We start from the raw sequence: 25,524 nt of genomic DNA on the forward strand, positions 1-25,524 counted from the left end.
TGTCTAGCTCTGTACCGCGCGGCCGCATGTCGCGGTCGGGTCGGCCCCCCGCTCGCGTTTCTGACGGCGCGTTGCAACGAGGTTTAATTTACCCTGCGAAGCGCGTACGCGCGCGCGTGCCGCGTCTGCGGAGCAGCAACTGCTGGCCCGCGCCGTGATGAGCTGAGCTCTCCCAAGCCCCGCGCTGCTGCGCACCCCGCGCGCACGCCCCGGGCCTGTGACGGTTGCTGATAACGAGCCGAGAAGTACGAGCAGACATGTTTCCCGGCGGCGGGCAGCCCGCCAACCGCCCGCGGCCGCGCCCCCCGCCCGGTGCACTCAGCTCGTTCAGCTCGTTCAGGAAGACGCTGGGTGACAGATGTGATCAGTCATTCAGTGGCCGATCGGAGCATCCGCGCTGCAACATAACCAAACGCGACCCGTGCCCGAGGCGGAGCGGAGAAGAGAAGAGAAGGGCAGCGGGAGGTGCAGCGGAGACTGAGCCTAAACACGCAGTGCGCCCGGGACAGCTGGCGACAGGCGTAGGACGGGGGCCCGACGGTTCGTCGGCGCCAGGAAGAGAGAATTTGATGATCATCGATCCCACCGAACCTACAGGGCGATCGCCCGCGTTTGTCCCACCGACCTGGTGACTTGTGTGTGTCTGTAGAACCCGCCGGCGCGGCGCGCGCTGCACCGTTCTAGTCATATTGGCCACCTGTTAGTGCACTCGCCATGTTAGTGCACTCGGCAGGGGCACAAGTTACTCCGCCTGCCGCTGCTGCAGCGTGCACCCAGACCCCGCGCGCGTGTGCGTTTGGAATGCCGTCATGACAGTCCAGCGTTATACGACATACGTCCCGAAGCTGAGGCACCCCCACTGCGCCGTCAGAACCTTCTATTCATACACACTGATTTACCACCGGTGGCTGGTCGCCGCTAGGCCAGGAACTCTTGGATCTTCTTCGTAATGAATGCCACATCCGTAGGATTGGCACCTCCCCCCGCTGTAGCGAACAAGTGGCGATGAGCGTCTTGCATTCTAAACCCGCCGGAATGGCGGAACGTACCGACGTGCCCCCAGACGCTGTCGATGATGACCAGTTCGGCATTCTTGAGCACCGACACCTCGTTCGCGCTGTCCTCAGGCTGAACGATCCGTCGGCGTCGGAATGAACGTAGTGACCACCGCAGACCGCAGGGATGGTGATCAGCCCCGAAGTGCTAGAACCCCGCGCAACGCAGCAAAATGACGCACGCAGAAGTACAGGTCCGTTTTGCACGGCATAATCAGGCCCTTCGCCTTGATCGCCCCAAGACAGCCGACGAAATCGCCCCCGTCGCGCACGGACGATACGTCGCCGTTCTGCCAGGTGTCGAGCAGCGCGAGCATGTCGTTCGCATCCCAGTTCGCGACGTACCGGCCCTCCCATACCTCGCGCATGAACGCGTCCAGCGTGGGATAGCTAGCGCCCGGAATATTGATAGCGCGCGCTGCCGTGAGTGGCACGTCTCCGGCACCGGAAGAGCAAGTAAAGCCCGACTTACAGCCCGCCCATCTCGTAGAGGTGCCCGCGGAACCACTGGGGTGGATCTGTCAGATGGATAGAAGGCGCGGGAGTGGTGGGGGACTCTCACCGCCTGTCCGTACGCCCACGCGCAGTACGCCCGCGCAAACGCCCTGATGGCGACCTGGGGCGTGGACGTGTAATGTCCGTCGTTGAAGTCGCGGCCAGCCTTCAATGCAGCCTTCGGGCCTTCGAGGAAGCTGGACAGGTACCGAAGAAGCTAAGATCAACTCATTCAAGCCGAACGAGGAACAGGGATCTATCTCACCACTTGTTGTGCGGACTAGTCCGTGCGGACGAACAGATGGCCACGAACCTCTCGACGAAATCGGGGTACACCGTTGCCCAGTGGTAGGCCTGGCAAGGTTCAATGTATCACCTCATGGTCTGTTGAGGTTGTCAAGGCAGCACTATACCTGCTGTCCACCCATCGAGAACCCGACGACACAATACACTTTCTCCACGCCGAGATGGCGGAGCACGGCATGTTGAGCACGGCTTGCATGCGGACGTCAGACCTTGGTCGGGTAACGCCAACTCCGCTGCAGGCAGCTCACATGTTGTCCTCGTATGAGATCGCAGGAAAGTACGGGCCGTTGTACGGCGGCGGCTAGGATGACATTAATTACGGTGGCCACCGGAAGCCCGTTGACATTCGCGATTGCTCACCGTGTTGGAAGGAGAAGAAGACTGGTGGGAGGCGTCAGTTAGTCGTAGGCTAACCACAGGACGCCGCGCATACCTCGCCGTTGCAGAACAACGCAAAAGTTACAATGAAGTACTTGCTAGGATCGAGCGCCTGCAGCGTGTGCGCTCAGTTGGACACGGTTCTCCGAGATCGGGTCATTGCATTTGGTAGCACCTTGCCTTCGCCAACGAGGTAAGACTGGCCTATAGAGTTCCATACGTCAGCGCGACTAGATGACGGCCTGCTTCACTACTGACTACCAAGGCCCAGCTTGGCTCCGTAGCACGTTGGGAAGACGATGCATGGGTTGCACGCATTCCCGTAAGTTTGGTAAGCGGAAACGGCGTCAGGAATGACGCCGCCTGAGACCTTGAACCGTCCGTGGTGATGATACTGGAGGGTAGCTGCGGCCATTTGTCGCTGGTGGATATTGGGGCGTACGACTCGAACAAGAGATAGCAGGTGTTGTGGCAGCGATAACCCCTTGCGCCATGCCCGGACGCAATTCTCACATTACGCCCCTGAAGTCACACGGAGACCCCTTCGACGACCGTGAACTACGCCAAGCTCGGGCCGTCGGCCCTCATTTGCTCGTAGTAGTTTCTCGTGGCGCATCGCGGGCCGATGGGTGTTCTGAAATTATCTTAACCACGACACTTACAACAGCTCTGGTGACGTGAGAGGCTGGGTCAGTGCACTGGACGCAGGCCTTAAGAATGCTCTCCATACCGAGTACAGACACAGGGCACGTGTAGGAGATCTCGCCTACTAAAATACAGTCATGACGGTCATGAATTAGCCAATACGGTGGACACGATATGGCTACAGAATTTTGGCCACAACACCTCAACAGTGAAAGCGTTGCGGAAGGAACCAAGAAGTCAAAAGCAAGATATCGAGCTCATGTCTTAGTTGATGCTCAGCAGCTTAACCTCTGCAATGCCGGTTAGCGGTCATATCCCGTGATAACTAACGGTGTGTACTTACCAAAGATGAGAGTCGAGTTGGCAGGGATGCCGGACTGTGCCTTCTTGCCGTACGCCATAGGCGCGGGGATGGTAAGGAGACGCTCGCCACCGACTTGCATGCCGACGATACCGACGTCCCAGCCTGTATACTGGTCAGCGAAAGGAAAAGAATGGCCACAAAGAAACTCACCCTTGATGACCTCACCCTTGCCGAGACGGAACTTGAACTGATTATAAAGGTTAAACAACTGGAAGTACGGATGAGGGTTGTCGGACATACCGGCTTGCCCTTGGTGTTCTGGTCGAAGATCTTGCCGTTCTCAAGCTTGCCGATGTAGCGCATGGAGACCATGTCACCGGTCTTGGCCTGAGGACCAGTGCCGGTCTTGTTGTCGACGAGCTTCACACCGCCGGCAACGGTCTTAGTCTCAGCCTTGGGCTTCTCCTTCTCAGCCTTTTCCTTCTTCTCCTTCTTCTTCTCATCCTTCTTCTCGGGCGTAGCGGCGGGGACGGCCTCTCCGCTAGCAGCCTTGAGCTTTTTCTGCTTTTTCTGCTGGGACTTGGAGAGCTTTTCGTCGGTCTCCATCGCGTCCGAGTCACGGGGACGCTTTTTTGAGTCTGCTGCCGACTTGGCGGCGGCGGCATCGTCGATCTCCTCGAAGCGGCTAGAGAAGCATGAGATCGCGCAAAACAAAAAGCACGAACTGAGAACGTACCCCTCATCGTCGGAGCTGGGGATTTCCAGCTCGTCGGGGTTGATCTCGACGTCGGAGCTGACATCCTGCAGGTCGAAGTCCTCCTCTTCCGAATCATCCTCATCACCGTACGGATCCTGGTCGAAGGGGTTCTGGTCTGAGGCATTGTGAGACAATGGACGTGGACAACTCTAGTGCGGTGACATACCGATGTAGTTACCGGTCAAATACACAGTGCTTCGAAGTGTTAAGCTAATGAGCAAGAGAAACATGTGCTTCAATAAAAATTACGCACTTCTTGCCGACAACCTCGATCAGGTACTCCTCGTCCTCGGTGAGAACGACATCAACGGTCGCTTGCTCAATCTTGAAGGAGTCAGCGGCGCGGACTAGTTGAACGGCTGGCTGTGCACATACCTTGCCGGGAGTAAGAGAGCAGAGGACGGTGGTGGAGAGCTCCGAGTTGTCGTTCTCCTCCTCCTCATCGTCCTCCTCGTCCTCGCTGTCCGGCTCGTCAGAGCCAGGGCGGCGGTACACGAGCTTGATGGTCGTGCGGCTGTTCTCGTCGGTGATCTCCTCACCGAGAGCAATGTTCGTGATCCGGATGTCACTGGGGGGAGAAATGACGGACGGTTCACCGGGGGTCGCGGTGATACTCCTACGAAATTCGCAGACACATTCAGCGAGACGCGCGACGCGTAGATAACGGCTGCGACCCACCAGAGAGCGACAGAGATGGCCATTTTTGAGTAGGGAGGGAGGGGATGTGGGTGCGGGAGGCGTGGTTGACCAGAAAAAGTTGGTGAAGCGCGCAAAGACGCGTCTGCGGAAATTTGAGCGCGTGCGCAAACTCCGCCCGAATTCGATCTCTCCTCGACCTCGACCATGGTGCGCGCGTCTCCGGCCTCGCTCGCGGCGGGGGGCACGATGCTGACGACGAATACACATCCTTCGCGCACAGTCCAACGTTCTGCGACCATACCTTGCTGCCGTGCGGTCCACGCTTACCGCGGCGCTCACGCTCGAGGACTTCTCGTCGCAAGTAGGTGTACCACCGCGCTGTCGCCAGGCAGTGTAGCTCATTGCGCAGTAGGTCGTCGAACGGCACAACAAGCCTGAGGTCGAAGCCGCGTACGTACATGCTTGTCGCTAATCCATACTACGTGCTCAGTCCTTGCAGCGCATCCAAGGAAGTGCTCCTTCACCCCCTGACCATCTCCCGTAACGAGAATGAACGCGTCCTCATCGAACCCTCAATCAACTCCATCCGGCTAAGCATCAAGATCAAGCAGGCGGACGAGATTGAGCGGATACTGTGCCACAAGTTCACGCGATTCATGATGCAGCGCGCGGAGAACTTCATCGTCTTGCGGCGGAAACCCGTCAAGGTGCGTGTCATGTTCCCCTGGGTTCTGCTATATATCAAACTCTGGATCGCAAGGGCTATGACATCTCGTTCCTGATCACGAACAACCACACGGACGTCATGCTCAAGCACAAGATCGTCGACTTCATCATCCAGTACGTTCCTCGCTATTAATCCCTGCTGCGTATGATTGACCTCTCGTAGATTCATGGAAGAAGTCGATAAGGAGATCAGCGAGATGAAGCTGAGCCTGAACGCGCGTGCTCGTGTTGTTGCAGAGTCTTACCTGACGGCGGTTCGTGCCTTCTTACCGTGGATCTGACGTCGGCTGACGCGTTATCCAAGTTCAATGTCTGAGGTGCCGACGAAGGTGCGAGGTAATATATACCACTCGGGCAGCGCAGCCTGCTTGATGCTTGAACTGCCAAACGCACACCCGAGTTAGTGTAAAGTAAGCGCAGTGGGTAGGAACACGAAGTGTACATCACCGGGAGCAGGTACCAATGGACGATATGGAAATGATGCAGTAGGAGTCGAGGACTACGATGATGCACGCAACGCTGGCCAAAACGTCCGCGGCGTTTGAACCCCTCCTACGGCGCGCTATTCCCTTCCGATTGACGTGGTCTTGCTGTGCGATCGACCCATCAACTTGAGGATTGCACAATCTGCTGGCACGTCGAGTTTTCCTGAGATATCCAACTTTGAGGCCCCTTTCGACGACTCAAACGAGACATCTATCTCCCCTAAGGACAGAGACCTTGTGCTGTGTGGCGGGTGTGAAGTCAGTCGGTGCTGTGTGTGCTCCGCCACACAGTGCAAGTTCGAACTTTAATATCCAACCGTATACATACTCCGTTGCAATGTCAAGCACTTGTGTATGCGTGGTAGTAATACATGCCTAGCGGCTACCGGAGTAGACCAAACTCGAACCATAGACTATTGTGTGTCGAGCATCCACCTTGCATGAAGTTCCCGACAAGAGTCTCCGGCGTAAGATTTCAGTGAAGCCATTACGCCAGTGACCAGTCCGAAGTTGGCGGGATTTTCCTTTTTGAGACAGGACAAGAAGCGCTGATGGATGACGTATACGTGTCCCAATACCGCAAGCGCGTCGAGCTCCGCCATAACACGCTGGACTCGTGCCATCCGCTCTCTTGCTCTCCACCACCTCGTACGATGCCCGACCCACGATATGTCGCCTTTGCCGCCCTCACATCCGTCGTCCTCTTTGGCACGCTCTACTCTGTCGGGTACGACACCTACCTCGACACCTCGAACCCCCTCATCACCGCGCAGCCGCACCACCTCCACGAAACAGACTACTTCGCGTCCAAGAAGAACCCGCTGAACGTGTACTTCACGAAGAAGCTCTGGCTCTGGATCACTGCGACCTTCCTCTTCCACTTCTCCACCAGCCCGAGCGCGATCCGCACCAAGGCGCGCTTCTCGCAGTACCTCATCGCGACCGCCGTCTGGCTCGCCTTCACCAGCTGGTTCTTCGGCCCGCCCGTCTTCGACCGCCTCACCGCTTCCACCGGCGGTGAATGTGTCCTCCACCTCCCCTCGGGGGCTGTGCTCTCCGTCCCCGCCGAATACTGCTACACGCGGGGCCCCATATCCCCAGCCACGCACCCCGCCCTCTTTCCCGCGTCTCTGCTCCTTCCTGACGGCAGCTGGACCGGTCGCGCGCGACTTCGCAAGGGCCACGACGTCTCTGGACACGTCTTCATGCTCACGATGGCCGCACTCTTCCTTGTCGACCAGCTCCGGCTATCGTTCGCGTCTGCACCTGCAGGCCGTCCCTCCGACTCACAGTGGTCGCCCGCGCATCGGTGGTCCGTCGTGTTCGGCGGCGTTGTGACCCTGCTTTCTACGTTCGCTATCTACACGACTAGTGTGTACTTCCACACACCGTCTGAGAAGTTCACCGGGTACAGTGAGTGTCTATCAACTTATTGACCGAATGATATCTGACCGGTATGGCAGTCTTGGGCGTCGCAGGGTTTGCGCTCACTCAATTACCTCACTACCTCAGCGCGCAGACGACCAACGTCACGCAAGAGAACCTGGCACGAATCTCTGAGAAGGTCTCGTCATAATATTTGTGAGTACATGAACATCGTGCACAATCGGAATATGGGAATTGACAATATCAGCTCAGACGTATCCGCTTGGGGGTTTTCCGGACCTTCAGATGCGTTCATGTTGGACCCGTCTGTCGTTCTAGTTGTACTGTAACGTGGCTAATGCTGTAATGATTTTGACGCAGTACTGCTGATTTTAATGTATTTGAAGGGCGCCTGCTGGCGCGGATCTTTGCTCGTCAACTCTGGCTTCGCCGCTCGCGTTGGCGCGAAGATTTGACTGACCCAGGTGAGCAATGACATCGCTCACACTTTTGCATCGCTGGTACTATAGTGGCGTGCTACTGAGGATGGGGAGCCTTACTTCGGTGATCCGAGGAATCCGTTCGCCGACGGCGCCTGCGGTGTCTACCCTACTGCGTCGAGATGGGCCCAGACACGAACGCGTCTCCCTCAGGTCGTCGAAGAAATGCCAACACGTCTTCCGCTCGTGTACGTGGGCATAGCCGCTGCGTGGAACTGCAACTGTCCCGTTCATCAGGTCAGTTATCTAGCACAGGTACAAGTGGACTACATCCAAGTTGACACCGTTTGTTTAGAATGCTATTAATAAAGGTCACTCTACCCCCACTGACGCTGTCGAGTATGGGTAAAAGCGTCTTACCCGCAGTCGAGGAGGCACGAGAAATATGCGGTGTTCGATACCGGCACGGCCGATCTGTCGTCGAACTTCGACCGGGCATTTAAGGCCAGCGCGAACCACGTTTAGTGTGAAAAGTTCGCGTCGCGTTGCACGTCCGCCCAAATTATTAGGCACTGATGGCCAGAAGGCGTTGTCGTTCGCGTTCGCAAAGCTAATGATTCAGAAGCTTACATCCAGACGAAACCTGCCCGCCTCTCTGCACTGGGCGAGTCGCGCGTGCCCGTTGCAATCCCGCAGACCAAGCAAATGTACGTCGTACTCACACCAAGTTCTTCTACAGGCATCAGCGCCGCTGGTGGAATCGTCGTGCGCTCGCTCGGCACGCATCTCTCGACGGGCGCGTTCACGTCCATGGTAGCCGTCGAGCTCGTCTGGGTGTGAAAGTCATGCACTGCAAAATCTGCCCATGCCTCGAACAGCCGGCTCGCCGGGTATTCTCCCAGCGATCTCGGGGGTTATGTGGCCCGCAAATGGCGGGCCCACCACGCACAAAACCACGACGGATGACTTCCACAGCCGCGACGCCTTCGACTTCAAGGTCCTCACACATCACACATGCCATTCTTATGCAACGAGACGAACGCGATCACGTATGTCGCGTTCACCGCCTGGCTCATTTGTGAGCACTCCCCCAGTGGTAGTGGGAGTCGGTTATAATATTCAGCCCACTGGTATCCCGTCCCCACAGTACACGCCTCCACGATCACCCTGCTCGTCTTGCGCTCCTCAACAGACCGCGCGGCGCGCCCATACGGATCTCTTCCCTCAAACAACATCACTTCCTCGTCCCCGTGACACGCTTCGTCCCTCGTCACGACGCAGCCGTAGCCCGCCCGGGGGCAGCAACAAATGCAGACATAGGATGCAGCGCCAGATGCGTCTCCTCCAGGCCCGTATGGTCCGCCCGCGGTGAGCCCGATGTCGTACGTCAACCCGTACCACACGACGCTCAGATACAACGAACAATTACAGATGATTGGGAGGGCATACTTCTCTGCGGTGCACAATCGAGGGAGATGGGGCTGGGTAAAGTTGTATCTTCCGGAGGTCCGGTTTGCGTCACAACAGTCATCGGTGGCTTTGAATGTTTGCTGCTATGAATTTGGCTGCTCTCATCATGTTCTTGTACGGACTCTATGGGTATCGAAGGAGCGCACCCCTCCTGCTGTATTGTATACCGTGCGTAGTCGATAACGCCTGTTCTCGCACTCACTACGATAGTTTTTTGAAGGGTCTTCTATAGATCTGCGGACGCACGAACTTCTTGACCACCTGCAGGGGTATAAGGCCAGACATTGAGGAAGTACTCGGGGGCGCCTGCTGGCGCAGATCTTTGTCATTCGTTGAGATTGGCTAGCGCAGGAAGGCATGGCTGTCTTAAATGAGCAGTGGCGTAGCCCACACTTCTGCCATTCGCGAGTGTGGAGCAGCCTTGCTCGCACGATCGAGTTACTTGCTTAGTTATGAAGATATTCCGCAATTGGGCGAATGATACGGAAACCTAGGTTCCCGGTGGGGTGCAAGCGTTGAGACGAAATCGCACAGAGCTTCGCGGATGTCCAGGCTAACTGAGTTGCAGAGCAAGTGGACCACATCATGGGGCATGGTGAGAGTACATAAACAACACAGTAGACATACGACGTGTGGCGAGAAGGCGGTCCTGGCAAACGCGTCCTCCAATGATTTTACCGCTCTCCCGAGCTCCAGTCCAGCTCCTGGTGAGCGCACCCGCGACCCAGCAAGAGCGACCGACGGCAGGAGCAGGCTCGCAACCTGGCAGCGGTTTATGCCGAGGCCTTCGCGACGCTCTTGCGGACGACGTCTCTCCGCGCCTTCTTCGCGATCATGACCGCGAAGCGCTCGAAGTCGTTGAGCTTCCTCCGCTTCTCGATCGCCTCCCGCCTCTGCGCCCATGCGGACTTGTTCCACTTCTCGACCGTGCCCTCCTTCTCGAGGTACTTGCGGACGACGCCGGTGCCGGCACCACGGGGGAGAGAGGCGAGGACGAAGGGAGTGAGGGTCAGGTGGCGGAAGGGGAAGGACTGGCGGGCGACGCCAGTGGTGGGTCCATCGATGATGGCCTATTAAGCGGGACATAAGTTGAGAACGACGGAGGTTCACATAACGCATTGATTGTTTCGTACCCGGTTGTGGTCAATGATCTCCACAATCACAGCGATGTTGCCCTCGCTGGGACCGGACTTGAGGAGCACGACTGGGGATTGCGAGACCTAAGTTTTCGGAGACCTAGCGGCTGCACGGGGAAACATACCACGGCCGACCTCGACGAAACGCTGGAAGTTTGATGGTTGTGCCTGCAAGGTAAAGCGTATGAGCACATATGCTTGCGGTTTCTTCAGCACCGAGTCCCGTCCAGAAGGCGTCCAAGGGTATCCCGTATTGCGCCCAACCCAATATTGCCTGCCCCGCCAAAGTACCCGGATGTCATCCAAACCTCCGACATGCCATCCATCTCCAAATCGCACTCCAAATCTCTCGATTCCACCTCTACGGCACCCTGGACACTTCGTAGGACGTACTGGCAGCGTTTCGGACACTCACCGGCATGTTGGGTGCTTGAGGATGTCGTTGAGGCCGTCGAAAACTTGGGCGGGCTGAAGGGATGAGATGCTTACGTGAGCAGCGCGCGCGCCTGGGTATGAGCGCTTGAGGCGCGTGGCGGGCGTCTACGGGATGTTGTACACCGCCGCCACGTGGGTGGAGTTAAGTAGGTTCGAATCCGAGACGGTCTCTCGGTGACGGTCAAGTTCGCCCGCTTGCCGGATTGCGGCGGATTGGTCCGCACCCAGCGTCGGCCAACAGCTCTGGTCTGGCGTGCCACATCACCCAACGAGGTCTGTCTTCTACCGTCAGAACGATACGCCTCTCGCCCGCGATTCTCTCCGCTGTCCGCACACGTTTCCGCTCGGTCTAACCCAACACATGCCCCGTGTCCGACACTCCATCAGCCGGTTGAACTGTCCGGAGACTAGGCCGCAAACTTACCGTGAGCTAGGAGGTGAGAACCGCCCAGTTTTACAATGCATTCCTATCTCTCCTCATCGCGCCTGAACCGCCTCCCCGCAGCTCCTCTTCGACTTCGATATCGATCCCTGCACGGTCATAGGACTCTCCGGCGTCGTCGATGACTCGCTATCACGTATTCAGCGGTGCACCCGCAGCCAGGGACGTGGCAAGGCCCCCATGCCAATTTGAATGGCGAACAGTATCCTCCCACAGCCTCAAGGCTCCTCCCCTCACTCTACCCCCGACCACGCTCGCCGCGGCGAACCGGCGAATCTCCATGATGTACGAAAACGTAATCTTCGCGGAGTCCCAAGAAGACAACGACCTTCCCGGTCTTCCGGACGGAGACGAGTCACACGGAAATGAAGAAGTCCAACCCGGTGCGTCGTGCTCTCCGTCTCAATTTAGCGGCGCCGGCCTAACCCTTTGCAGAGGGCCAGACCACCATGATAACCTGGCCGCTGACCACGCAGGCCACCGAGGAGCACTCGCGCACCAGAGGGGACATATCATTCCTTCGTCCATCTGCCAGCATCTCGCGTATCCGTTCCCAGCTCGGAACGCAGGAATCCCAAGAAACGGATTCGTACAATTACTCTGACGCATCCTCAATTGGACAATTCCCGGCCTTCCATTTCAGCCTCCACACTCTCACACCGCTGTCCACGCTCATCGACCAAGCGAATGCCGCGCGCGCAGCGGGACGCATGCCTCTACAGAAGGTGTCCCACAAGGTCAGCATCCTCGCTGCGGTCCTCGAGGTCGACGGTCCAGACAGCATCCGCATCAAGAAGGGGCCCGACGCTGGGAAGGAAGTCGCCCTGCTCAAAATCATCCTGGGCGACGAGTCTGGTGGTATTTGCAAGCTCGCCGCCTGGCGTGAGATCGCCGAGGACTGGGGCGGACTCAACCCGGCCGTCCCCACGCCCGCGACGAAGAAGGGCGACATTGTCCTCCTCGAAAGTGCGTCCCCGCTTATCTACTTACTCAGCCGTCGTCCTTCTTTTTCCCTCCCCTTGTCTTGGGCTCCCCATTATTCTCCACACACTCGTACACCCCCTGCCCGGTATGGCTCACACCCTGGCTCCATTCTGCAGGTGTCCTCGCTTCATGGGAGCCAGATCCCGGCGGCACTTCCACGACCAGCATACCTATCAGCCTCTCCGCATCCCCCCAATTGAAAAGCCGGCTCGAGATCTGCTACCGCACGCTCCCATCCGCTCCGCAGGACGCCCGCCTCCGTCCCGACCTCCGGCTTGGACTCAGCGATGCAGCCGTGCGCAAGGTCGCCGGCGTCGTGCGCTGGTTCGAAGGCGTCGCGGGGCTCGCGCCCTGATCGAACGAACGCTTGCTCAGCAGCATGGGACGTCTTCGCACAGCGGAGTGCGCCTCCCCGCAACCCTACCACTCCCAATCCACAACCAGTGGTCACGTACCACCCTCCGTCGCGACGCAGCGGAGCCCCGCCCAATCCGCCCATGGCCAAAGTGCACCCTCTCCATTCCATTCCCAACCCAAAAGCCCTTCTCACACCGGGCAATCCAGAACCGCCGCGACGCCTTCCCCACCGCCGCGACGCCTTCCCCACCGCCGCTCACACCCGGACCGCCCCCGCTCCCGCCGCCCGAGGCGTGGCGAAGCACGCCCACGTCCGCGGCGCTCTGCCAAAGCGGTGCCCCGCGCGTCCCACACGAAGCACGTCCATATGGCCGGCTGCTGCGCGACCCGGGCGCGCGTTCTCGAACACGCACGCCAACTGCAAAAGCCTCCGGCCTCAGGGACCGCACGCTTGTCTGACACGGAAGGACGCTCTGAGATCCGCCTCGTGCAGCAGCATGTGTATTGTCGCCGCCCGCGGCGCAGCCGCGAAGGTCGCGCGCAGTGACGTGCTTCGAGCCCGAGAAGCGAAGCACCCGAGCGGAATGAACTCTCACACTAGAGGCAGGGCCGGGGGAACTGGGGCCTGGGTGGCGTGGGCAGGGGCTTGGGGAGTGGTACACCGTGGGTGTTGTGCATTCTGTTTGTTTGGCATCGGCGTACGTAGGGTATACGTATGGGGGATAGTCCGAAGTGGCTACCTAGCGGATGCAGTCGTCGAGCGGAGAGTCCGGTGTGCGGAGCAGCCTACAAAGTCCCTGGGAGAGTCTCAAAAATGTCCGGCAAAGCGTAAACTGGCCAGCACGAGCGGGGTGAATGGGGAAGGATAAGTGAAAAAATGTTCAAAGGAATGTGAAGGAGGAAGTCCGAGTCCTCAGGACGGCGTGATAAAAAGAGGGCGCCCGCGACTGCTGGGAGCCGCGGGACCGGGGCGGGCGTAGGCCGACGCGCGGGGGAGAGGGGTGTGTATGCAAAGCAAGCGAGCAAGACCGACTAGCGATAGAGGCGTACATCGTACGGGGGGAGAACTACACTACGTAATGTACCTGTACGCAAGTTATACGAATTCTGCAATAAGTCCGAATCGTCCGCGGGAAAGGAGAAGAAAGGTAACGGTGAAAGCTGCGAGGTACGATTGTCTAAGAGTACAGTGTGATGCAAGTAGTAGCGGTCGCTGGTCCGAGGGGGTCGAGATTAGTCCGATGACGACACGTGTAGGTAGATACAGTTGTTTGTAGTAGTCCGTGCGAGCGCGAGGTGATGGGGGCAGCCCGGGGCAAAAAGTACGAAAGTCCGGCACGGTGGGAGTCAGGTCCGAAAGGGAAAAATGTGGCAAGTCCGTCGTAGAAAGCCCGCGAGGGGGCGGTAAGTCCGAGGAAGTGGGTGGACGCGGTCCGAAAGGGGTGCTCTCGAAGCGCGGAGATGGCGGCCATGCAGCGCCAGTACAACAGCTTGAACGAAGATAAACAATAAAGAGCGTAAAGTTCGTAGACGAACGTGAGGGTGCATGACTGTCCTCGGAAAGGGGTCGGGCGGCGTGCGGTCCTGATGGCCGCCGACGGACCGGGCCCCTTGCATGGTAGAGTCGTAGAGGGCCGTGACAAGCTAGGTTCCTCTATTCACCGTCCAGGCAACTTTGGACTTTTGCGGAGTGATAGGCTGTACACGGCTGTGAGCTCTCAATGGCAACAAGCGACGGCAAGATGCGGCACGCACCGACAAGAGGGAACTTCGCGCCGAGCTTGGTCATCACGAAGAGCAGCGCCTCCAAGTCGGCGCGGACCTCCATCGTGTTCAGAGGATCCGGCCACGAAGATTGGAGACGGGTGAGCTCGTTCTCGAGAACCTTGGCTGCGCTCGCCCAACATGACTGCGGAGCCGACCGGAGCCGTCAGCATTGTATCAGCGAGTCAGCGGGAAAAGAGACGCACCCCAATGACAGGATCAAGGAACTCGAAGTCGGCGTCCGTGACGAGCTTCGTGACATGAATCAACGAGCGTGCCGCGCGCAGGGACTTCTCACGCGAGACGCCATCGTCGCGCATGAACGGCGCGTGGAGGCGGATCATGGAGGCGTGCGCCAGACTATGGATCACGATGAGCGCGTACTTGTCGTCAGGGATCGCGCCCCCCACTTGGTGCAGAGGGAGGAGAGTCGTCGTGAAACGCATGATGCTATGCTCGAACGCCGTAAAGTTCTCAGAGAATGAACCCGACGCAAGGGATCCTATCAGGCGCATTGACGGTATCAGTATACAGCGGACGGCAACAGCGGCGGCGGCGGCCAGAACAAGTGACTCACGAGGGCTCCAGCTTGATGACAGACGGTTGGCGCCTTCGAAGAGCGCCGACGCCTTCACTCGCAGCGCGACGGTGGAAAACCCGCTGAGCGTGCTCGACTGCCCCTGCTGAACAAAGAAGCCACGGATGGTGGGCGAGCCGCCGCCCACGTCAAGGTCCTCCTGTGGGATAATTGATCAGCTGATGTTTCTCACAAATGCGCAGAATCTGTCGACCCACGTTCTCGTAGTCTTCAATGCGCTGCGGCCAAGGGGTGGTAATAGAAGCCAGGGGGTGATCGCTGTCAGGAAGCGTGGCTGGCCTCCGCAGTACGACGGACCAGCACCGGTCCAGGTTGTAAACTTGCCAGAACGTCGTGATTCTCTCACCCCGCTCGATGTTATCCTGAGGCGGGGGAAGGTCGAACGTCGCATCCCAAATATCCATGTTCATCGACTGAGGTGCAACTCCTATCTGATGCAGACGGCACTGTACGGCCAACGTGGAAGCGGCGGCGGAGTAGTAGCTACCCTCCAGAAAGCGGCCGTTGGACAAGTAGTACAGCGAAAGCAGGCAGCAGGCCTGGATGAGATCCACCACTCTTGACGAAAGCTGCATGGCGTCTCCTAGTGAAGCCATGGTACGTGACAAGTAGAGCTGCTCGTATTGGCTGAGAGAACCAGGGCGGGAGAGGTAGCACGCCCAGAGATAGATGGCGTTCATGAGGACAGGATGGCGCTGTTCTGCTGGTGGCAAGTTCAGGGAATCTCTTAGACGGCCGACGTGGATGTCAAGTCCGCACTGCTGGCGATGAGGGATGAAGATTTCCAAGCTACAAAAGCAATCATTAGCAGCGAATAATGAGATTGTAGTGAAGACGGACAGTATGTGATCGAGGGGTGGCGCTTCCATGCCGTTGTAGCTGTTTACTCCGTGAACGGTAGACAGTCCCTGCGAGAAATGAGCATACGGAAGTCCACCCAGAGTACGTGAACGTACGACAAAGTTGAGTGACTCCCATGTTGCAGGGTCGACATCAGGCGTAGTGACGCTCAAGGGGCTCAGCATACTGCGTGGGTCCTGCTCACCAATGGGGAACGGGATCGGGGAAGCGGAGGCAGAGTAGGTGAGCTTTCCCGGAGAATCGTAGCTTGAGGATGACGAGGACTCTGAGTAGTAGGGGGAGAGGGCGTGGGGGTCGAAGAGGGTCATGGATGGGGCGGACTGCTCTGGGTTCTCGAGCTCGCGGACGCGCATCTCGAGGCGGGCGATGTGTTCGCGCATGATCTGCGTTCTTGTCTTGCCTTTGCCGTCGTCATATTCACAGACGTCGCCCTTCTTTGCGCGGATGCACTGGGCACAGGCGGGCTTCGACCCGTCGCAGCGCTGGGGGAAGGCGGGATGAGTGCCGCATAAGGAAATAGGCTAGAAGACATACCATCTTTCGCTTCCGACAGCGCAGACATGCCTTTCCTGCGTGGAGCACAGCATAGTGAGCGGGGAGCTTGGGGAAAGCGGAGGGGGTGGGAGAGTTGTGGGAGGGCGGGAGCGTACCTCTCTGCAGCGGGGCCGGGCCGGATGTGGGAGAAGTGGGTTTCCGCTCCTCGGCCATTACAAAAATAGTAGGATAGAAAAGTGAAGAGAAAGGCGGGCACGGGGAGCGGGGGAGGGGGGCTGCGGAAAGGGGAAAAACCAAGGATGCTGGCCGGTGGCTGCGTCGGGCGGGAGGGGAGACGCTGCGCCTCAGCGGTGGGGGCGGGGAAGAGAAAGGGGGGAGGGGAAGGGGAAGGGCGGAAAGGAACGGGGCAGACAGGCTAGGAGGCGGGCGGGAGGAGCATTGGGATTAAGTAGAGCGCGTACTTAAGAGTCCTCTCTCGCTCTCGGGTCGGATATGGATTCGGATGTTACGGAACGTGGCGAGCCAGCAGCCCAAACCATTCGGCCTTGCTCGCTCAAGCGCCTCCCCCGACAAAGACTGCGACGCGCGAGGCCCCCATCACTCCCGCACACGAGCTGCTCTCACTCCGGCCAATCATCCCCGTCCATCGATCCCTCTTCTCCTCTCCTCCAGTCCGGCGTGCGGGCAATTCCAGTCTGCAGAGGGAAGGTGTATTCGACGCTTGTCCTTGTCCTTCCTCCGCGAGACGTCGGATCCGACAGCGGCGACAGCAGCGAGCAGGGTTCACTCAGCGAGGCACTCGACGCTCTCGCCCCCTGTCTGGCGCGGCGCCTGCCCGAGCGAGCCTCGGTAGCGGCGCGATCTGCCGAGAGTGACTAGTGACCTAACGGCGCCTCTTTCCGCGATCGTATCGGCGCACTGACTAATTAATCCTCCGCCCCTCCTCCTCCTCGACTCGACGCCCAATCCACCTATCTTCCTCCGAGGCTGTGCCCTCACCAGAAGCCTGATCATGATCCTCCTTCCCCTCCAGACTGCGAACGACCCCGGCAGTACATCCGCCTTGTCTCGCATCCATGTATCATTCCCCGCGCGCGCTCGCACTCCTCGTCCCTCGTCCTCACGCCGAGGCTTGTAACCTACCAGCTGATGATTCATGAGGGACACAACTGACAACCCGTGTGCGTCCATTCGAAACACCAACACCCACACTGCTCTCTCCGGCTCCGGTGCCACGCACCCGGAAGCCTCGGGCCTCGTGCTACCGCCCTCCGTCTGCTGCACGCCTCACCCCTCCCGAATAGCCGCCGCCGGCTCTCTTCTCGCGCGTGCGCCGTCGTACCTACCGGCCACGCCATGACCGCATCTGCCGTGTCTAAACTCTCCGCGACGTTTTCACATCCTGTGCAGCGGCTAAGCATCTTGCACCGGCGCGCGCAACAAGCGTCCGCCGACCGTACCCATCTGCCGGGCTCCCCTCCCGACTTCCTCGACGACGCCGGCGGGCGTGATCTTCAGGGTTCTCCCTCTCCCCACACCCTCCTACCTGAAACACATGTCGGCAGATCCCATGCGGCCGCCCCCACTCAGCTCGCGCTCGTTAATCAGCCCATCGCCAGTCCGATCCCACCCATGCTGTGGCCGGCGGTACTCTGCGCTGTTCACGCCCAGCGAGTGCATTCGCCACCGTTCACGCCCAGCGAGCCATATGCGCATCGCGGCCGCAGAGTCTTCCCTAACCCGGTAACGATCGCCTCAGAGCTTGAAGCTTCTTTCTCACCGCGCTCCAACGCCCTCTCACGCGTCCCGGGGAAAATTCGCGCAGAACGCGCGCGAGGCCACGCTAGCGCGCGCAAGGGGCGCGCCCGCACGTACGTAGCAACGGCTGCCCTTATCCGTTCCGTGCCAAGGCTCGACCCTCCCTGAATTCCCGCCTCCCCGCGCGCGCAATACACTCGCCCCCCTCGCCCAGCGCGCTGCTGACAAGCCCTGATGTCGATCTAAGGGCCGCCCCCCCGCGCCTGAACAATTGCAGTCGCGGGCCTCACCCAGGAGCCAGGACCTGTGGGCCCCGCCGCTAGGGCCCCCCGCCCCTCTTCCCGCGGACCCTCGCCACTCGCTCGGAACCAGACAACGCGTGCGCATCTGCCCCATCTCGATTATTTTCGATTACCGATCCATCACTTTCAATGCCTTCCTGCCGCGCTCGAGGGCGGCCGCGGCGGCCCGCCCGCCCTCGCGGGCCCGCACCGGGCGGGACTGGGTCGCATTTTTGATCATGCATTGCACGCCCGTCGCGCCCTGCGCCGCGCGCTATCGTGCCCGCCGTGCGGGGTGCACGCGGCTCGCAGACGGCCGCGGCTGCAGCCGACGGGTGCGCTCGTCCTTCCTGCGACGGTCGCATCCCCAAGGTCTTCTCTCCAGCCTGAGCGGACCGCGGTGCTCCGCCCAGCATCGGACTCGCATGCAGCGGCGACTTCTCGAGACGGCTTCTGCTTCTGCAGATCAACAGCACAACGGCTCGTTAGCTTGCGCATCATGACTTTGCTGTTTCAGCGCTGGCACCGTCGCGAGCCTGTGCGAAACAATATCCGTGCGCTGACGGCCCGGTAGCGGCTGGCCTGATCCTTGGTGGTTAGCTTGAAGAACCTCGTACGTTAGCTGTCGCCGCATGTACATAGCACGTCCTCTTGCCGCCGCTGAAATCAACCTCCGAGTGGTACCGAATTTGAGCACGCGTCGAGCGCGTTTGGGGGGGAGCTTCTACGCGAAATAGGATGTCCGACCTCTAAGCGTAGTCTAGCTTGATCTCGATGCTTGGCGCCCCGATGTGCAATACGTACATAGGGTGTCGCACACAATTACTTGGTGAAATCAATGACTAAATATATATCTGCATACTGCCGTACTTGCATTGAACGCAACTCAATTAACTTGCTGATACCACAAAGCAGGGCTGACGAGAGCTGACGAGCCGTGTTGAGTGGCAGGCACCCTGCGTACGCGTCCGACGTCTGCTTCTTGCTGCGAGAGCAGACAGCGGGTGATCTCCAGGTTGGCGACCAGTTTGCGTGTCCAACATGACGCTGCAAATGCTAGGGAACAAACCGCTAAAACAAACATATCAGTAACGAGAAACGGGCTGACACAACACCTCTTCGCGCGTCCGACACGCACTATCGGTGGATGCAGCTCGGCGCAAGCCGTCGACGGCGCATGCCATGGGGACACCGCAGCTATGTTTCCGTTTCCACAGATCATGCCCAGATCAACGCTGATCACTGATGGACGAGCTGTGGGTGCCCGGTCGGGCCCCCACTGCACGGTGTTCGTGTTTAATTGGGGCGGCCATCCAAGTGAGCACACATAGGCCCGGCACGGCGTCTCACAGCGTGCACCGCCCTGAGAAGAGCACAGCACATCAATATTGAACGGCGGGGAAAGGACGCAGGAGGGACGCACGCGAACGCGTTTCATGCAGTGCTGCGTAGCCGTCTTCTCCCATCGCGCAGACGGTGCTGAGCGAGCGGTGTCGACCCACAGCTCGCGTATAGCACTTTCGCCGGAGTGCTGTTGGCGAGCTACAATCTAGCGAAGATGATGTTAGTCAGGAAGACGCGGGTGCTAGTAAGCCGATAAGCTCTTGCCTGAGTGGGCTCCCCAGACGCATCCTACGCCGCCGAGTGCGAAAGCGCGTCCCGTTCCGCGCTGTTGTGGATGGTGGTTTGAGTGACCGAGGACGAGGCACGGAGAGTGTGCCGGGTGCCTGGGGGCGTCTAGCGGCGGGACGGATGGGGCGGCGGCTTCCTGCCCGATTCGGCCTCGATTTAGCGAGATCGACGAGCATATGGACAGCCCGATTGGATCTGCCCTTCACACCTCGTCACAGATGAGCACTGCTCCAGCAGCCGCCGCACGAATATTATTCATGTTTTTGCAAATTCCGTGTGGTCGATGTCAATGTTTCCCCACATCAATCCACGAGAGGCGCATTCGACATCGGGCGAGCATCGTGCAGACGGCAGTCGGCTCTTCCAGCGCACGGACGTCGGCCGTGCGCCGCCACAGACAGCCTGTCTGCATCGCTCCTTGCGCCTAAACGTATCGCTTACACAGCCTTGCCCAACGCCTTTGCTCCGCCCGGCCTCTTTTGCGCTCAGAGTCAACGATCACCCGGCAAACTTGCACAGCTGCTCCTCGTGCTCCCTCACCCTCACAGCACGGAATGGGCAGCCCCCGACGCGACGCGACGCGCGCCCTGCCACTCCTGTCTGCCACTGGCCCGCCCTCCGGAGCCCCACTCGCTCTGTTCCTCCAAAACGTGTTCCGAGATGCATTAAACGCCTCCCCGACAGATTATGCTATGCGCGTCACATCCCAAGCCCATGCAACAGCGTGCAGTCTTGGAGTAGCAACTGCCGGTGGCCGCACGCCTCTCCGGGTTTTTGCTGCTGATCGGCAGTCGACCTTCATCCGGTCCTTCGAGTACGGAACCCCGGCTCTTCGCGATGACAGCTAATGACAATCTACCGCCCCCTCGTCACTCGTGCAACCCGCGGATCCCCGGACGCGGTCTTTGAGAGGTTGCTTGGCTTCTGGACGTGCTAGAAGCGCACTTCAATCAAGCGTTTGTTTGAACACCGCTCCCACCCTGCTCCTACCCTGTCCCATCCTACTGCGACGCTGCAGCCGATGTATGGTCCTGGGAATAGGGCCCGATAACATTATTCAGCACATGATGCCGGAATTAACGACCAGGGCACCCGTCGCAAATGGTGGCGGCCTGGACGTGGCAGCGCAGTGGCAGTGACCGTCCTGCCACGGAGATCCTCATTCTGGGTTAAGGGTTGTCGTTCGAATGTTCGAACATCTTCCCTGCAATGCGGGAAGCACGACCTTCTGCACCGCCCGTGCACAAACTGTACAGGCCCTTCGCGCACCTAACAGGACCTTCCGGTGCAGCGCGCGTGAGTGTTCTTCGTGCCTTCCCTGCCACCTTGTATGACGTGCCTGATAGGAGATCTGTACAGGTCAAGAAACGCGGGGACCCATACGCCGCATATCAAACATCATTCTTGAGCAGCTGAAAACCCGCTGCATGGCCAGCCGGTTCACAACGCGCCTCGTTCAGCACGTTGTACTTGTTGCAGGGAGCGGTCGATTTGCTCATTGATTTTTATCGGACAGTCCAGAGATCCTCCGCCGGAATCCACTTTGCCGCCGACGGTCGGGGCGTCGAGCCTGTTCTTTTGGGCTCCACCCGTTGATTAAAATTAATGGCTGTCTCACCAAGCGCGTACTAACCGCGATCGATGGCACGCCTCGTGAACTATACTCAACGCTCAGCATATACGCGGAACCGAGCGGCCCGTACAACGCATCTTCCGCATTCTTTGTTCTTCGTTCGACGGTTAACGCCTCCTATATGTCCTCAGGTGCGTTATAATTGCGTCAAGGAAGCAGCGACTGTCGGCGGCTGCTGTCCACGGCACCAATTGATTCTTTAAAGACGCTGCTGGAACCTATCGGACCGCACCGTGAGCCGATGAGCCTCCCCCCACCGCGTTTTCATCATCTCCGTACTCCCTCTTCCTTCTGTCTTCACACCCCGGTCTTCGCGCCGCTACGACGCGACACAACAGTGCAGCCAACGGCTAACAAAGTCGACACCGTGACATGCAGCGTCGGTCAAGCCTCTCCATGCATTCACACACGCGGCCGCGCCCTGCCCTACACAAAGCCATGCCTCTCCGGCACGAACAAACCTACGGCTCTATCGCGAACGCCGTACGTCAAACACCCTTCCTACCCCGGAACAAACGGCTCACCCTCTCTTGGATCTCCCGTCCTTCTATCCCCTTCGATGATCGTTTTCCAACTCAGTCCTCACTCTCTGTCCTGCAAACCGCAACCCCGCGCCTCGCGTCTGGTACACCCCGCCCCGTCACCCGTGGGTCCCATCAGCATGGGCCATCTTGCCCGCATCCACCCCGTCCGTCCCCGTCCGTCCTTGTCCTCCGCGACCCGTCCCTCCTGCCTCCGCCCCTGGCCCTGCCCCGCGCGCACCCCCTCTGCCCCCACCACGCTGTCAGCACCCGTGCCTCGTCTCCATAGCGCTGCTCATCACCCGCCCAGCAACAACGGCGCGCGGCGGTCCCGAGGGATGGACCAGGGGGAGGGCCTCGCACGGCCGCCGGCGTACACTGCCCGCCCCGGACGCCATCGCCATCCCCGCGGCCGCGTAAACCCAGTGCCTCCCCCGGGGGACGCCGCCATGGCATCTGCCATCTCTGCACCGACCGGCGCTGCTGTGTTCGCGCGTGCTCTCTCGTGCTCTATACTGGATTCCTGGCTCCCACCTTCCCCTTCGCGCCTCAGTCGTCTCTACTGGCACCGTGAATCTCGGCCGCGTCTTCTCGCGCGCGGCATCAGCGCGCTTGCGGGGTTGGGGGCGTAAGCGCGTACGTCCAACAAGCCGTGCCGATCGTACATGGACTTCACAGTGCAAGCCACCTGGGACCGGACGGCGCTCTCAATCGCGGCAGTCGCGATGCTTGCTTGCTCTAAAGCTTCCTGGACACACATTGAAACACGCGTTCAACACGGGTTCGGCACAGCGCACGTCAACAACATAAGCGTCGCAGGAACATAATTCATAGCGTCAACATGTCATCTCGGATATACGTGCAAGTGGGTGAGCAAAGCAGCCGGTGCGCACGCCTAGCGCGCCTATATATACTGATGAAGCTTGAGGAAGGCGGCCGTGCTACCTGTGGACGGCCGGGCACGACGTGCGGACCACAGGTGCCGCACATCATGCGCGAGGAACAGCGCAGAAGAGGAGAGATACGAGTCGGAAAACGGAGAGAGGGGGCCGGCAGCGCAGGTGAGCACGCCAGTTCAAAACCCGGCCGCGGTGCGGATCGAGTTGAGGAGGATGTCGGCGGAGTCGCCGCCGGCCTCCCACATCGAGAAGCCGCGCAGCTTCTGGCTCTTGATGAAGTCGCCCTTCGACGCGAACGAGTGCGCGTCATCGAAGGACACCATCACCTGCGTGGCCTCGTTGTAAACAAACGGCTGCCAGCGAAACGTCAATGTCAGTATGTTTGCACATGCGATACAAGATGCAGAACAGCGCACCGTCTGGCTGCAGTCGTCGAAGCGGTAGTTGATCCCAGGTGCGGCAGTGCCGTTGGCGTTCAGGAACTTGGCGTCAATGAGGCCCCAGAAGTCCATAGTGCCACCGGGCGTTGTGGTGAGGACACCGCACCCATCGTCGCTACCAGCAGGGCCGTCCCATTTGTCGCCCGCAGGCTGCTGCGCAGCATCGAACTTAGGGTATGCGTTCAACGTGTTCCCGGCCAATGCATCAGCCTTGTCGACGTGGAAGGAGTGACCGTACGCGGCAACCCCGAGCACGATCTGGTTCGTAGGCATGCCCGCGTCCGACCACGCCTTGACGGCGCTCACGGCGCTGCCCTGCTGCTCATTGGGGCCTGCGCACGTATCGTTGAGGGGGGCGTTGGGGCCGACGCCGGTGGACCAGGAGCCCCAGATGTCGTAGTTCATGATCGCGATCCAGTCGAGCACCTTGGCGAAGCCCGAGACGTCCGCGGACGGGGTCGCGTTGGCGTCTACCCAGGGCGTGATGGAGGTGGCGGCGGAGAGGACGAGGTTCTTGCCGACGGGGTCGGTGCGGAGTTCCTGGAGGAAGGTGAGGAAGTTGGCGGTGTCGTCGGGGGCGACGGCGTTGCACTCGAGACCGGTGGTACCAGGGTACTCCCAGCTGCGCGTAGCGTTAGCAATAATTCATGCAGCATGTTGGTAGCTAGCACGTACTCAAAATCGATGCCATCCAGGTTGTATTTGGTTGCGAGCCCGGTAACGGTCTTCACAAACGCAGTGCGGTTGGCCGCGGTGGCGACGTGGTTCGAGTAGAACTTCGATCCAGTCCAGCCACCAATGGAAACCAGTGCTTTCACATTCTGTTGACAGAGATGGGCGTATGATTCTGGAGATGGCAACATGGCAACGTACGTTCTTGTGGGCGGTGTCAACGAACTGAGGCAGCAGCTGGCCATCGGAGTCGTCCAAAGAAACCTCGTTCACGTCAGGGGTGGTCGTTCTACGAGTAAACGCCATCGTCAGAGCGCGAATCCATAGCACCCGGTATAGCACTTACGCAAAAGAATACGTAAGGTGGGTGTATTTGCTCCAGCTGACGTCCGCGAGAGGGAAGTCAGTCGAGTGGTAGCCGGCATACCAGCCGGCTGCGACCTGAGAGGACTGGGTAGAGCTCGAGGAGTTGGAGGAGCCCGAGGGTTTGCTTGGGCAAGTACGGCGCAAGCGCGAGTGGGGCTTGGCCTCGGTAAAGGGAATGGCGACTGAAAGAGCGAGGACGAGGAAAGACAGCATGTCGCCGAGAGCAGGAAGGGGAACGGGGCAGAAGAAGAAGAGAGCCTGAAGAGCAACCTTGCCGACGCTGGCACTTATAGCCCGCGCTTCCCCGCGTGTGTGCACCGGATGGCACACCCCATCATCACTTCAAAATACCTTCTCGGATTGGAACGCACCATAGATGGCGCTGATTCGACAGACGTGATCAACAGTCGCTCAGGGTTTGTTCACAGTACGTAGAATGAAACATCGGTGGCGGCTCTGAGTTTGCAGGCATAGCACAAACACGCAGTTGCTTGGGAGGTGGAGGCTCGGGGAGGGCTCGGGTGGACGAGAACAAGCAGCGTCCGGGCGACTCGGCCTCGCCAATCGCCGCCCTGGCTGATCGCAAGGCACAGCTTCTTTGATCTCAGATTCGCGTCGTACCCACGTGGAATGACGCACAATCCCGAGAGACTTCAAAATGTGCGCCTTGCCGACCTCCTCTATTCATATTCTGCCAGTGCCACTGGTTCAGAATATCGCGACGGTCTCTGTGGACACGATGAATGCTGAGCTCACCCCAGGTATCTATACCAATATAACGCGCGTATTCTCACTGCGTATGTCAATCGCAGTCAAAAGGTTGGAGGCTCTGTATCTTAACTTGTCCCCCTAGTACTGGTATGCATAGATCTGAATCACCCTCGACAGCCTCTTTATCACCAGGCCCGTATAATCCACAAGAAGAAAAGCTCATTATATACTACGCGTGATGCGCCACTGACCCTAGGTTTAGTCTAAGTATACATAAGTATCGGCATAGGCATCAATTGTCGCCAGTGCATGAAAGGGCGAAGTGTTGCGGGCGGAAGCATTAGCATCCTGTGTGATATCCCTACCGTCTATGGAAAACCCGACTCAAATCCGCCAGACCCCACCCGCCATTCTCCCCATCCTCAGACTCTGCACCGCTCTCGTCCGACCCGGAGCTACTGTTCTCCTCCGACG

The 25,524-nt window shown here is 59.2% G+C and overlaps 8 protein-coding genes across 8 annotated transcripts; 3 read left to right on the forward strand and 5 right to left on the reverse strand.

The window, feature by feature from the left end:
• Window positions 1–918: 918 nt before the first annotated feature.
• Window positions 919–2,649, reverse strand: TRAVEDRAFT_114509 (homoserine O-acetyltransferase; the record flags this gene model as incomplete). Its single annotated transcript, XM_008036145.1, has 11 exons — window positions 919–986; window positions 1,050–1,128; window positions 1,238–1,445; window positions 1,528–1,562; window positions 1,618–1,747; window positions 1,816–1,904; window positions 1,964–2,045; window positions 2,105–2,157; window positions 2,290–2,346; window positions 2,410–2,438; window positions 2,493–2,649. 11 exons carry the CDS (start codon window positions 2,647–2,649, stop codon window positions 919–921), a joined length of 987 nt encoding a protein of 328 aa, XP_008034336.1.
• A 301-nt stretch (window positions 2,650–2,950) lies between these two features.
• On the reverse strand, window positions 2,951–4,650 carry TRAVEDRAFT_26444 (uncharacterized protein). The gene is made up of 9 exons (XM_008035360.1): window positions 4,619–4,650; window positions 4,316–4,556; window positions 4,194–4,264; window positions 4,107–4,135; window positions 3,920–4,055; window positions 3,484–3,868; window positions 3,394–3,430; window positions 3,223–3,345; window positions 2,951–3,169 (listed from the first exon to the last, which is right to left on the reverse strand). The coding sequence occupies exons 1-9, from the start codon at window positions 4,639–4,641 to the stop codon at window positions 3,144–3,146; spliced, it is 1,071 nt and encodes a 356-aa protein (XP_008033551.1). The 5' UTR covers window positions 4,642–4,650; the 3' UTR covers window positions 2,951–3,143.
• A 133-nt stretch (window positions 4,651–4,783) lies between these two features.
• TRAVEDRAFT_34212 (actin-like protein ARPC3) lies at window positions 4,784–5,586 on the forward strand (the record flags this gene model as incomplete). Its single annotated transcript, XM_008035459.1, has 6 exons — window positions 4,784–4,786; window positions 4,860–4,940; window positions 4,992–5,029; window positions 5,079–5,286; window positions 5,340–5,419; window positions 5,469–5,586. The coding sequence occupies 6 exons, from the start codon at window positions 4,784–4,786 to the stop codon at window positions 5,584–5,586; spliced, it is 528 nt and encodes a 175-aa protein (XP_008033650.1).
• An 857-nt stretch (window positions 5,587–6,443) lies between these two features.
• On the forward strand, window positions 6,444–7,977 carry TRAVEDRAFT_160942 (uncharacterized protein; the record flags this gene model as incomplete). The annotated part of the gene is made up of 5 exons (XM_008036146.1): window positions 6,444–7,203; window positions 7,254–7,371; window positions 7,424–7,640; window positions 7,701–7,892; window positions 7,951–7,977. The coding sequence occupies 2 exons, from the start codon at window positions 6,444–6,446 to the stop codon at window positions 7,364–7,366; spliced, it is 873 nt and encodes a 290-aa protein (XP_008034337.1). The 3' UTR covers window positions 7,367–7,371; window positions 7,424–7,640; window positions 7,701–7,892; window positions 7,951–7,977.
• A 1,628-nt stretch (window positions 7,978–9,605) lies between these two features.
• Window positions 9,606–10,677, reverse strand: TRAVEDRAFT_26446 (60S ribosomal protein L14). Its single transcript, XM_008035361.1, has 4 exons — window positions 10,617–10,677; window positions 10,327–10,369; window positions 10,199–10,269; window positions 9,606–10,135 (listed from the first exon to the last, which is right to left on the reverse strand). The coding sequence occupies exons 1-4, from the start codon at window positions 10,620–10,622 to the stop codon at window positions 9,839–9,841; spliced, it is 417 nt and encodes a 138-aa protein (XP_008033552.1). The 5' UTR covers window positions 10,623–10,677; the 3' UTR covers window positions 9,606–9,838.
• A 684-nt stretch (window positions 10,678–11,361) lies between these two features.
• On the forward strand, window positions 11,362–12,589 carry TRAVEDRAFT_62705 (uncharacterized protein; the record flags this gene model as incomplete). Its single annotated transcript, XM_008035989.1, has 3 exons — window positions 11,362–11,461; window positions 11,514–12,044; window positions 12,179–12,589. 3 exons carry the CDS (start codon window positions 11,362–11,364, stop codon window positions 12,415–12,417), a joined length of 870 nt encoding a protein of 289 aa, XP_008034180.1. The 3' UTR covers window positions 12,418–12,589.
• Window positions 12,590–12,625: 36 nt separating this feature from the next.
• TRAVEDRAFT_26448 (uncharacterized protein) lies at window positions 12,626–16,541 on the reverse strand (the record flags this gene model as incomplete). The annotated part of the gene is made up of 9 exons (XM_008035362.1): window positions 16,293–16,541; window positions 16,177–16,211; window positions 15,738–16,124; window positions 15,622–15,689; window positions 14,979–15,570; window positions 14,761–14,920; window positions 14,390–14,685; window positions 14,175–14,328; window positions 12,626–14,117 (listed from the first exon to the last, which is right to left on the reverse strand). Coding segments are annotated over exons 2-9 (1,700 nt in total), but the record flags the coding sequence as incomplete, so codon positions are not given.
• A 6,234-nt stretch (window positions 16,542–22,775) lies between these two features.
• TRAVEDRAFT_26449 (chitinase) lies at window positions 22,776–24,826 on the reverse strand. The gene is made up of 5 exons (XM_008035363.1): window positions 24,320–24,826; window positions 24,175–24,262; window positions 23,977–24,122; window positions 23,278–23,923; window positions 22,776–23,214 (listed from the first exon to the last, which is right to left on the reverse strand). Exons 1-5 carry the CDS (start codon window positions 24,550–24,552, stop codon window positions 23,038–23,040), a joined length of 1,290 nt encoding a protein of 429 aa, XP_008033554.1. The 5' UTR covers window positions 24,553–24,826; the 3' UTR covers window positions 22,776–23,037.
• Between the last annotated feature and the right edge of the window lie 698 nt (window positions 24,827–25,524).

Source organism: Trametes versicolor, assembly GCF_000271585.1.
Source record: "Trametes versicolor FP-101664 SS1 unplaced genomic scaffold TRAVEscaffold_2, whole genome shotgun sequence".
Lineage (NCBI taxonomy): Eukaryota > Fungi > Basidiomycota > Agaricomycetes > Polyporales > Polyporaceae > Trametes > Trametes versicolor.